At 44.9% G+C, this 12,889-nt stretch overlaps 1 protein-coding gene across 1 annotated transcript in view; it reads right to left on the reverse strand.

Annotated features, from left to right (window-relative positions):
* Positions 1-12,889, reverse strand: part of NOL10 (nucleolar protein 10) — a gene marked incomplete in the record, with an annotated part of 98,108 nt that overhangs the window by 46,672 nt on the left and 38,547 nt on the right. Inside the window, 1 exon segment of the mRNA XM_077488783.1 lies at positions 3,842-3,968. Within this exon segment, the coding sequence (XP_077344909.1) occupies positions 3,842-3,968 (127 nt within the window).

A 12,889-nucleotide genomic window follows, 5' to 3' on the forward strand; every position in this document is an offset into this window, starting at 1 on the left:
TTCAGTTCCTGGATTTACACAGACGCAAGACTCCCAGCTTTCATTGACCTTCTTATGACTCATCTCCTTTCCTGGCAAACTCTTGCATGAGTGAGAGATGTGCATGATGTCACAAGCCTAGGCTAATGACCAGACAAGAAAAAGGAAGTGGGCTGTATAAGGTATTTACTTGCAGAAAAAAAAAATGTTTTACATCCAAAGTTAAAACAACAAGGGCAGAAGATTTAATAACTGGAAAGATGAAAAAAATTACTGAAGGTCCACTTTAACATCAAGGGTGAAGAAATGGTTGTGTTCCTAGCCAGTGCTTGTGTACTGTGGGGGAGGTGCTTTTACTAAGGGAAGGCAGAAATCTGTGTCCCTGCTTTGCAGGAACACAGGATCAATGCATTCCCTATTGACAGAATGGTGACCTGCCTTATTTACATAGCAGATCGCCATTTTGCCTGTGTACTGAACAATCAGCTGGTGCCAGTGGACATGGAGTCTGCGGCCCCCGCTATGTGTGATCACAGCAGGAGCAGGCCGCCACCAGTGTGCTCCAGACCCGGAAGTGTTGGATCACGTACTAGGTATGTAATACGACGCAGCCGTGCTACTTTGCCACCGTATATCCAAGTTATATGGTCCGCAGGTGATAAAAAAAAAAAAAAAAAAAGAAAGAAACACATACAATACAGTTCCACAATACATGCACATTTCTCCATGTTCCACCTCTTTAAATACTCTGCAAGTACAAACAAATACCTGTTGATGTGCCAGAAATGCACTCTAACTCTAAAGGCCTAGTTCACACGGGCATTTACCTGCATAACCCTGGATTCCCGTAGATAAAGGAAGCCTAAGTACGGTTGTGGGATGACCACACTGAATATTTTGGAGGATTGGTGTCAGCCCTGCCCACTTTTTTTTTGTTATACTTCTGAATCCCTCTCCTCTGCTCTATAAAATAGATGCTAATTATCCTGTAGTCCAACAGATGAACTAGAAGGAGCAATTAGACTCCTCGAGATCACACAGAAGCATGCACAGGACACATTCAAACATTAAACTTCTGACATGAATCATGGGTATTGTTTTAAAAAAATACAACAGAATACCTTTCATGGTATATTTAAATGACCAAAAAGGGATCAAATAGGAAAAAATAAATTTCTTGGATTTACATGCATTTTTTTTTTTAATGACAAGTAGACAAAAGAAAACACAAAAACAATAAAAGACAAAGCAAAATCAAAGATCAAATTAACCCCCAAGGCAATAAATGCACCAAAAAATAAACAGCATCAATGCATTTCATTCATTACCATCACGTTTTCTAAAATATTAAGAAATATATGTAGCACACCCTCTTAAGGGCTACAGATGAACTGGGTTACCCACCCAACACATCCGGGCACAACACATTTTCACAAACACTTCAGAGCCAGAGAACAGTCTTTGACTTTGCTTTTGTGGTAGGTTATGGGATGCCCACTTGACTTCAACAAACTTCAGAGACACTCTTCCTATATATACACAGTCATTATATACAGCCCCACTTCTTCCTCCAGCACTCACTTGTGAAGATCTGACAGTCGCTCAGAATAAAGCAATGGCCCATTACAGGTAGGATCCTGAGCCCTTAGTTGTGTGGCAGAATTTCAGTGTCCAGCTTACATTACTCCTGTGGTTACTGATATCAGCACCACCTCCTCAGGCACTGCCAACCCACCTGGCTGCAGCTGCCCCTTTCACTAGCCCTCCAGGGTAACTTCCCCACAGTCCTCCAGACTGACACAAGCTCACCCGACTGACTCTCAGGAGATCTCCCAGTAGTGCTGATTTTCTCCCGCTGCCCTCTCCTCTTGTTACTGTAACTCAAAGAAGGGCCTCCTCCATGTGTTATGGGGGATCTTTCCCAGCACCCAATGCCCCCGCCAAAAGGTCACCCCCCGCCCAGACTAGGGGCATCCCCGAGGGTCACCTACAGCCTCCTCAGCACTCCATCTTCCATGTCTATTTATGAGGGGGCCTGCCCCCTGCCAGGCCAGCCGTTTACTAGGAATTTGCGGAGGGTACTCAAAATATTCCAAGCAGCTCCTCTACTCCTAACCTTCACCCATCATGTCCAGGACATTCTCCAATGTCTCAGAAAATAAGGGGGGGCACCAGAGAGGCTGCTAGGATGTGTCATCCAGCACCGAGTCCCTAAAACAGAGTCACAGCTTAGACTTAGCCCTGAGCCACTAAATTGAATTACTCTAACATCTAGCACACAGACTAGAGGGTGCTACATGTACAAAAATATTCCAGAGCAACCAATATGTTATATCAATATTATAAGGGTACTTTCTGACAGGCTGTCCTAGCCAACACGGAACATACCCAGCCTCTATTATAAATCAGAAGTATCTCTTGTCTTGATGTCAGGACCAATGTTAACCACTTCAATACCCGCCCATTGTCATATGATGTCCACAGATGGGATCTCCCATCCTGGGCGGGCGTCATGACGTCCTGGGCTTCCCGGCCGCCTGGGGGCCACGTCACTCGGGACCCGATGCACATGCCCGGCAGCCGCAATGTCTGCCTATGCATTAAGGTGAAAAAAAAAAAAACTTGACAGTGACCGCCCACCCCCCGTTTTACTCACCTGAGCCCGTTCGCTCCCTTGGCGGAGACGCGCTCACCTTTTCTGCCTGGGGTACTTGATTGGATAGATTGATAGCAGCAAAGCCATTGGCTCCCACTGCTGTCAATCAAATCCAATGACGCGGGCACCGGGGGGCGGAGCAGAGGCGTGCATTCTGCGTCTATGGATGCAAATCTTGGTTACAGGCGCTTTGGAAGCGCTGTCCATTCATTTCAATGGGCAGGGAGTTTTGGGTGTGCTGAATACAGCTGTATAGAGCGCTCCCAAACTGCCCCAAAGATGCTGCTTGCATGACGTTTTCTAACATCCCGGAAATGCACCACCCCAGTGTAAACACACTCGGGCAGCAAGGTAGGCAGTTTTCAGGCGCTTTACATGTGCTATTTCTAGCGCTAAAACACCTGAAAACTTCCTCAGTGTGAAAGGGATTATAATAATGTTATTTGATTTTTACTCCAGGAGTAATGCTTAAATAAAAAGGTTGTAAACCTCCCTGTGCAAGTTGTACCTATAGGTAAGCCTAGAACAAGGCTTAATTATAGGTACTGGAAATATCTCCTAAACATGCGCGGTTTAGGAGATACTTACTGTATACTGCATCAATGTCATCGGTGCATGCGCTCTGAAGGAACGGCCGCCAGTGCAGTTTTTCAGGAGCGTGTGCTGAAACCTATGACTCCCACGTGCATGTGCTGGAGTGATGTCATGTGGCTCTGGACAGTCAGAGCCGGAGTCTGTGGTCCCAGAAGGAAGACAGGCAAAGATGGATGGGGCCTGAAGCGGGGATGATGTGGGCTTCTTTTGCAGGTGTCATATAATGTGCTAGTATACATTGCATACTAGCACATTATGCCTTTACTTTGCGGGGAAGAAAAAAAAAAACACCAGGGTTTACTTCCTCTTCAAATAATGCATTACAATTAAACTAAACCCATAAGTATGTAGTCAACTAAAATATAACTAAAATGGCACTTTAGTCAAAAGACTACGACTAAAACTAAAGTGAAATTTGACATAAAAAAAAAACACTCGTCAGGCCCCTGCGTGTGGATTATGGGATGCAGGCGTTGCAGCAATCGGTCTAGCTACAGGGAGGAATGGGCAATTAACTCTCCTCTTATTTTCCCCTAGAGGACAGCCCCACTGCAAAGAGATCATTGTTTTATTTGCCTGGAGTTGGGCTTTAAGTTGCCTGATGTTACTCACCAAGGTCATCCAGATCCTTTTTAGTGACAAACTTGTAATCATCATACACGGTTGTCTCTGGGTTTTCTTCCAGTTCTTCGGTAAGGTTATCCAAGAATGAACACCACTTCGGAGCAGGGCCCAGGGCCTGCAACAACAAAATGCATTGAGTTAAAGTCACCATCACTACTAAATAATCCAATAATAGAACTCTATTCTTCCACTGATACTACCAGCCTCACCCGTACAGTACACAAACGAATATGAAGACATAAAGACCTCACATGGGAGACTAATCTTTTCTAAAAACAAAGACAATACAAGTAATTGTTCCAATACTGGAGGATTGCGGCTGGGACATTGCGATCATTAGAGTGCCGGTAGTGATGAATCAGTTATCTGTGGCGGTGTTTACATGACTACGGACAGTACAAATTGTAGTCACTGATCTAGCAGTGGGGTCCTGAAATATTTCATTTTTAAAAAACAAATTCTAGCGCATTCTGTTTCCACAGTTCTTCTGTGTGTAATTAGTAAAGACATTAAGTCAATGCATTTATGGAAGGCTCAATGTGCGTCTTCTTGAAAGGCTGCAGGAGGAAATCACTAGGATTTCCTGACGTTGGGTCTGACTTACTAATATCTGTTAATCCCCTTGAACATGGGGGTAGGATGCACATGTTTCCATTCTGAGCTAGACACAAGCTGTGCAGTCATTAACACATTGACCTATTTCCTCCTGAACTTACCCGACACATCTGCGCTGAGCCCATTCAGATGGACAAAAATACCCGACTACTGATCACTTGTGGATGTTGACAAGACACCGCGAAGCAGGCAGGAAAACAATGAGACATCTGCTAAAGTTTATGGTGGAGTGAGCCAAAAGGAACCAGAAAGTCCTCCAAGTCTACTTTTCATAAACCTTTCATTTAAATTGGTTCTAAAGGTAGATTGTTTTTTTTTTCTACCTTCATGCATTCTATACATGAAGGTAAAAAAAATCCCCACCCAGCCCTCCCTTCTACTTACCTGAGCCTGATCATGATTCAGCATTGTACATAAGTGTAGCATAGCTGCTCCCTCTCCTCACTGGCTCAGCCAATGGCTCCTGCTACTGTCAATCACAGCTAGTGAGGAGGGAACAGAGGACTGGCTGAGCCTTGGTGTGTGTGTGTGTGTGTGTGTGTGTGTGTGTGTGTGTGTGTGTGTGTGTGTGTGTGTGTGTGTGTGTGTGTGTGTGTGGTGTGTGCGCGCATCTATAGACACACAGAGCCAGCTCGGGAGCGAGCCTGCATGAGTGTCCCCATAGCAAGTGGCTTGCTACTGGGGGCACTAAACAGGGGAGGGGAGGGGAGGAGCCGGGAGCACTGGTGGCGGACCTCAGAAGAGGCGGATCCAGGCTGCTTTGTGCAAACCCATTGCACAGAGCAGGTAAATATAACATATTTGTGATTTAAAAAAAACGTTTTTCCTTTACAATTACTTTAAAGTGGTAGTAAAGTCTGTTCTACTACTTGTACCTACAGACAAGCCTATAGTAAAGCTTAAACTGTGAATATCTCAAACTTGCACAGTTTAGAAACTGAGGGTCTGGCATACAGTGTCAGACCTTCAGATCCCATGCCATAAATGGTGGCTCCCGCGTGCATATGCAACATCATCGCATCCCCTGCCACTCATGTAGTCGGAGGACTGGAACACAGAAGGAAGACTAGGGGAAGATGCCAGCCCTCCCAGCAGTGACAGGGCGGTGCTGGAGGGCTTCGTTCTAAGGTAAGTCTCTCGTAATATGCTAGTGTGCGATGCATACAAGCACATTATGCCATTTCCTTGCAGGGATTCCCCCCCCCCCCCCCCATCAACTGCGGTTTACTACTGCTTTAACCATCTGCCATATCTGCACTTTTGCCCAGTTCAAAAGTATTGTATAGACTAATTGTGAGTTGATAAAAAAAAAAATAATCTTAAAAGTGGTTCTAAAGCCTAAACATTTTTCCTTGCATTAAGGTATAAAAATGTTTAGGCATCAGCATCCCCCCCCCCCCCTTATACTTACCCGACCATTCAATCCAGCGCTGTGGACATCTGCAGCTCTTCTCTCCCTTCACTTCTGGGTCTCACTGGCTTTGCTGGGGAACTGGGAGCCATTGTCAATGAAAGCCAATGACAAGGGAGTGGCTTCCCATGGGGGCACTGGACAGGGGAGGGGCCAGGAGTGACGTCAGGGGACCCAAGAAGAGGAGGTTCACGGTTGCTCTGTGCAATTCCATTATAGAGCATAGAGATTTTTTTTATTTTACATTTACTTTAATATTGAAAACTAAATATGTTTTCCATTAAAAGTATAAGTATGTTTTTGTTTTTTTGGAATCACACTTACCTAAGTGGATGCAGCATTGGTCCAATGCTGCATCTGTTCCCCACTGGCTTTAAGACTGAGAACCGAGCAAACACTGCTGTGCTCCGTAATCAGAGGTGCTGGTGACCGTCAGTCACTGGCTCTCTGCACTGGGTGGGAGCAGCTGCCCCAGGCTCTCAGCGGCTTGCTGAGAGGCTGAGCCAGCTATCGGTCCAATTCCATGGGTGGCTCCCGACCATATTGTCATGATCTTTGCCTGGGCCTGTTTTTTTTTTTACGTCCGCCAACAGCGGGCTTCAGCCCGTTGTCGGCTAAAAACATGTCACAGGAGTACAGAATGATCTGCACTCTTGTGATCCACAGGAGAAGTACAGCCAAACAAGGTTTGGCTGTACCCCTCATTTGAGGTGGCCATATAAAGTTTAAAGTGGTTGTAAAACCTTACCTATACCCAGTGAAGTGATTGGTCTCAGTTGACACACAGAAGAAACAAATCCTCCTACATACGTTGTACTCGTTTATCTGCGGCCATTTGTCCTGTACATCCTTGTAAAACTCAAGAGATGAAAAGGATTTTTCACAGACTCAGAAAGCAGGGGGCAGGGAGCTGCAGTTACGCATTGCACAAGAGTTCTGAGAGCTGATTAGAGGGAAGGAATACACACAGCGCACAGAAACGAAGTTGAAGTTGTCAATCACAGACTGTGTGCTGGAGCTCACTGCCCTGTCACCCTTTTAGCTCTGGTGTCTGAAAAACTTGTCAGAAGGGACTCATGCTGATAGCAGAGGAACTAGACAGCAGAGAGAAATGACACTTAAGCCGGCCATAGACTGACCAAAATTTGGTCAGATTAGTAGGAAATGGATGAATTTAGATCTATGGGCTTGGATTTGGCCCCGCCTCTCCTTACAGGATTTAATTGACAGCATCAGGAGCCAATAGCTCCTGCTGCTGCTCGAGTCTTCTGTGAGACTAGGAAGAGGGTAGAGAAGAGATGCAGTCGGGCACATCGCTGGATCAAGAGAGGACTCGGGTAAGTAGTGTTTGGTGGGATGCACAAGTAGTGGTTAGATATTTTTTACCCTAATGCAGGGAATGCATATGTTTTTATGTGTGTATATGTATACGCACACAGTGTGTGTGTGTGTGTGTGTGTGTATATATATATATATATATATATATATATATATATATATATATATATATAATGTTTTACCTTTAGAACCAGTCTAAGGCCCCTTTCACACTGGGACGGTGTGGGTGTAGGCGGTAAAATGGCGATATTTTTAGCCACGCTTTACTGTCGTTTTAGCGGTGGTATTCAGAAGCTAGCGGCCGAGAAAGGGTTAAAACCACAGAAAAGCGCTGCTACATTTCAATAGGCAGGAGCGGTGAACACACCGCTCCAAAGATGCTGCTATCAGGAGTTTTTTTTACCATCCTGCCAGCGCACTGCGCCAGTGTGAAAGCACTCAAAAGACATACACACATTTTACAGAACTGTGTATGCCTAAAAATTGTCTGTTTGCCTGGAATTAAAACCTGAAAGCAGCATGTGTGTCTATGTATATATATGTATTGTGTGTATGTGTATTGTGTGTACCGTATATACTCGAGTATAAGCCGAGATTTTCAGCCTCTTTTTTGAGGCTGAAAGTGCCCCCCTCGGCTTATACTCGAGTCATCGCTGTCTGCCCGCTCGATCAGCGTGTCGAGCAGACAGACAGCGGCCATTCTATTCAAAAGCCGCGCCTCCGGCTCCCCCTTCGCCTGTGATAGGCGGAACACTGAATTTCCCAGCAGCCTGTGTTCCGCCTATCACGGACATCGTATCATCCTCGTACTACGGACGAGGATGATACGAAGGCAGTGATAGGCGGAACACAGGCTGCTGGGAAATTCAGTGTTCCGCCTATCACAGGCGAAGGAGGAGGCGCGGCTTTTGAATTTTACAATGGCCGCCGAAGAGGGCACAGGACGGAGGCAAGGCAAGGCAAGGCAAGGCACGGCACGGGACGGGACGGGACGGAGGCAAGGCAAGGCACGACACGACGGCAAGGCACGGCACGGCACGGGACGGAACGGAGGCAAGGAGGCAAGGCACGGGACGGAGGCTCGGGACAAAGGTAGGCTGGACACACACACACACACACACACACACACACACACACACATACACATACACATACACATACACATATACACACACACACACAGGGATGGGTGGATGGATGGAGACACACACAGGGATGGGTGGATGGATGGAGACACACACACACAGGGATGGATGGATGGATGGATGGAGACACACACACACAGGGATGGATGGATGGATGGACACACACACACAGGGATGGATGGACGGACACACAGGGATGGACGGACACACAGGGATGGACGGACACACAGGGATGGACGGACACACACACAGGGATGGACAGGCATGTCTCACCCTCGGCTTATACACGAGTCAATAAGTTTGCCAGTTTTTTTGGGGGTAAATTGGGGGCCTCGGCTTATATTCGGGTCGGCCTATACTCGAGTATATACGGTATGTGTATTATGGGTCTCTCCTTTGAATCCAGATTATCTGTTGATGGAAATCTCACCACTATGCCTGTGAACATTCCATGTGTTAAAGCAATTTGTATTTTTAATATGACAGCCAATTTGCAGATGAAAGGTTTCTGAGTAAATTGCACAATTGCAGGTAACAGGATAATTCCTATATTCCCCTGATGCCATTTAATGTCGTTTTCTGACGTCACCCAGTTTAAATATAGGGCAATGTGCATCATTCACACATGTCCTTTCATGTTGCATCCATGATTATTTCACATCATAACCCCTACAATGATTAAACATGCATCCTGTCCTGAATTTCCTACACACCCAGAGATCAGCCACCAGCCAAATGTGAACAGACGTCACTTTGCCCAAATTTTCATGAGCTTCCTGCCATCACCAGCTACAACTGGATTTATCTCAGCGGCAGTGTTTGGAGATCAGCAGGCAGCCTGCAACATTTAAAAGGGACAAATTGTAGAATCAATCCATCCATCCGGCTAAAGTCAGAAAGTCCACTCAGTTCACCTTTCACCTTATATTTAGAGTGCTTCTGGACAAAGAATGAATGCTTTGATGTTCTGATGTAATGCTGTGCAACCTCCCTCTTCTGATTCAGAGAATCCCGACTCCACATACTTCCAAATTAAAAAAGCTTATGGGCTGAAAGTGCGACTAAACCCAGGACCCTGCATTCACTATATCTGGCCTTCCACAGTACATAGAACATGGAAATGCAATTATTTTAGGAAATATAAACTGCTAAATACCTTTTCTCATCTGCAGTGTATACCCTGTTTCCCTGAAAATAAGCCCTGCCCCGAAAATAAGACCTAGCGTGATTTTTGGGGAAGGCTGCAATATAAGACCTACCCTGAAAATAAACCCTAGTTAAAGTCCTTGTAAAAATCATGTAATCTGTTTTCTAAAAAGATTATAAAACGTGCAGTGTAACTTTATTGTGGAAAATACCTTATTTACAGCATGGTTGGGTGCTCATGTGACCCACCAGATCGTTTCGCTTCTTATCCTGGCTGATGTCCCTCTGCAGCGCTTGGAGCGGGCTGACGTCAGCTGAGGTTTCAGCCCCTCCCTCTGCAGCGCGCTGAGGTTTCAGCCCCTCCCTCTGCAGCGCGCTGAGGTTTCAGCCCCTCCCTCTGCAGCGCGCTGAGGTTTCAGCCCCTCCCTCTGCAGCGCGCTGAGGTTTCAGCCCCTCCCTCTGCAGCGCGCTGAGGTTTCAGCCCCTCCCTCTGCAGCGCGCTGAGGTTTCAGCCCCTCCCTCTGCAGCGCGCTGAGGTTTCAGCCCCTCCCTCTGCAGTATTTGGAGCGGGGAAGAAGAGCTCCTGCGTGATCAAGTGAGCACCGTAAAAAAGGTATTTTCCACAATAAAGTTACACAAGGGAGACACACTGCACATTATATAATCCAGGGGTTGACAAATTTGCTTGGAATCTAGGAGCCAGCTAAAAAAGTTAGGAGCCGGGTCCGTGACGGCGATCTGGACCTGTCCCTGGCCTGACATGGAGACGAGTGAGGGGAAGATAGCCCCCAGCCCCTCACCTGTCTTCAAGTCATTGCCCATAGCTCTTAGAGGGACATTTTATTTATTTTTTTCAAATAGCAAATTTTTTTTAAATTGCATTTTAGTGTAAATATGAGATGTGAGGTCTCTCTGACCCCAGATCTCATATATAAGAGGACCTGTCATGCTTTTTTCTATTACAAGGGATTTTTACATTCCTTGTAATAGGAATAAAAGTGACACATTTTTTTTTTTTTTTTTTAAAGAGCAGTGAAAAAAAATAAAATAAAAGTTAAAATAAAAAAAAAAAATATTTTAAACGCGCCCTGTCCCGCCAAGCTTGCGTGCAGAAGCGAACGCATATATGAAAGCGGTGTTCAAATCATACATGTGAGGTATCGCTGCGATCGGTAGAGTGAGAGCAATAATTCTAGCCCCAGACCTCCTCTGTAACTTAAAAAGTGCAACTTGCTTCTCCTTTTGTTAAAAGAAAAATTTCTTCTCAATAAAAACCAATTTAAAAAAAAAAAGAAAGTGCAACCTGTAGAATTTTTTAAATGTCGCCTATGGAGATTTTAAAGGGTAAAAGTTTGTCGCCATTCCATGAGCGGGTGCAATTTTGAAGCGTGACATGTTTGGTATCGATTTACTCGACGCAACATTATCTTTCACAATATTAAAAAAAATTGGGCTAACTTTACTGTTGTCTTATTTTTTTTTTTATTAAATACATTTTCCCCAAAAAAGTGCACTTGTAAGTCCGCTGTGCAAATACGGTGTGACAGACGGTATTGCAACGACCACCATTTTATTCTTTAGGGTGTTAGAATAAAATATATATATAATTTTTAGGGGTTCTGAGTAAAGGGAAGGAAGATAGGCTGGCAGGCAGGGAAAATTAGCATTGCATCCATTAGCATTGCTGGTTGTAATTCCAACGGCCACCACAAGAGGGCGCCAGATTCCAGAAGGAACCATAGGATCGTAGAAGGCCTCAAAGCCGGGGGCTAAATTACTGGCCGGCGGCGGCGCGGCCCGACGCGATCGCGCCGGGGGGGGGGGTCCGCGGAGACAGCATACCCCCAGCTTTGCTGCCCCAGGCGCCAGTTCGCTAATTCTAGTCGCAAATGGGACCTGGCGCCCGGGTTTTGTCGAGCCCTGATATAATCATATATATATATATATATATATATATATATATATATATATATATATAATCTTTTTACAGAACGGATTACATCATTTTATAATGATTTTAACTAAGGTTTTGGGATTACAGAATTTCATAATGCTGACTGAGCTAACGGGGACACAGGAACTTTTTAAAAAACATTTTATTATTTTATTGCAGGTTTTTTAGAACATAGAGGGGTAAATGACACTGTGCTGTCTATCATGCTTTAAAGGATCAGGATATTTATTTTTTAATTTTTTTGCAGAAGATGCAATGACTGTATTTGAATAAATGACGATTATTGTACATACTGTAAATAAAGTCATCCCCTGAAAATAAGCCCTAGTGTGTTTTTTGTAGCCAAAATTAATATAAGACCTGGTCTTATTTTCAGGGAAACACGGTAGCAGTCTTGTGACCATCAGTGTCCAGCTGAAAAAAGCATGACAGGACCTCTTAAATATGAGATCTGGGGTCAAAAAGACCTCAGATCTCATATTTACACTAAGATGCAATAAAAAAATAAATTAAAAAAATGTCACTTTAAGAGCAATGCTATGGAGCCGAGCAGGGGCCATCTTTCCCTTATTCGGCATCTGGGCATTGAGGGGAAGAGGAACAGATTGGCCCCGCTAAGCGACGGAGATGACCAGAGCGCAGTGGGAGGGGGGCCCGCCACCGATAAAAGTGAACTTGGGGCGAATCCGCCACTGAGACCACTTTTATCTGAAAGAGGCAGTCTGTGTTTTTAAAAATACCATGGTTATGGCAGCTAGCTGCGGCCATAACAATGGTATTTAATGTCAAAGTAGCGACATAACGAAGGCGGCTGGTCCTCAAGTGGTTAAGAACTCTTTCTATACATTATGTAAAGGTTATATGTATTTTCCCAGGCTCAGGGAGTTCTCTTATCATTAACAATGACCATAAACTCATATTCCCTTTAATTTCCTTGCTTTTAAAAGGAGAATAAATGACACTGTAGGAAGTCAGACAGGGAAACCATTGTCACAGATGGACTATTTTGAAATTGTGGGATCACCAATTATATACGTAGTCACGTCTTAACTCCTGACTTCTGGATGGGTAATCCTCCTTTAATCTGCAGATAAACTCCTCTACATGGTTTTCACAGTTTAGCTGGGTGGAAATTGGGAACTGATGGAGTGCAGCAAGTACTCGGCACTATACAGTCCCTGTCCAACTGCAGCGTTCAATTGTAGTGGAGCGGGTGTGAAAGAGGTGCAGCAATCCTAACTTAGGGCCAGTTCACACCACATCAAAAACGCATGGAAAAGAGGTTACATGGTTTGCAATGGAATAGTTTACACCAGTGTAGTCAGTTCCAGGGTGTAAAACGCATCAAAAACGCACCAAAAGCTGCTCTGGTATTTTCAGGCAGCTAGAATAGCACAGCTATCAATAATTTACAATAGCTCTGAAAA

This window comes from Lithobates pipiens, unplaced genomic scaffold, assembly GCF_037356315.1.
Source record: "Lithobates pipiens isolate NorthernLeopardFrog02 unplaced genomic scaffold, aLitPip1_a1.2 Scaffold_18, whole genome shotgun sequence".
Taxonomy (NCBI): domain Eukaryota; kingdom Metazoa; phylum Chordata; class Amphibia; order Anura; family Ranidae; genus Lithobates; species Lithobates pipiens.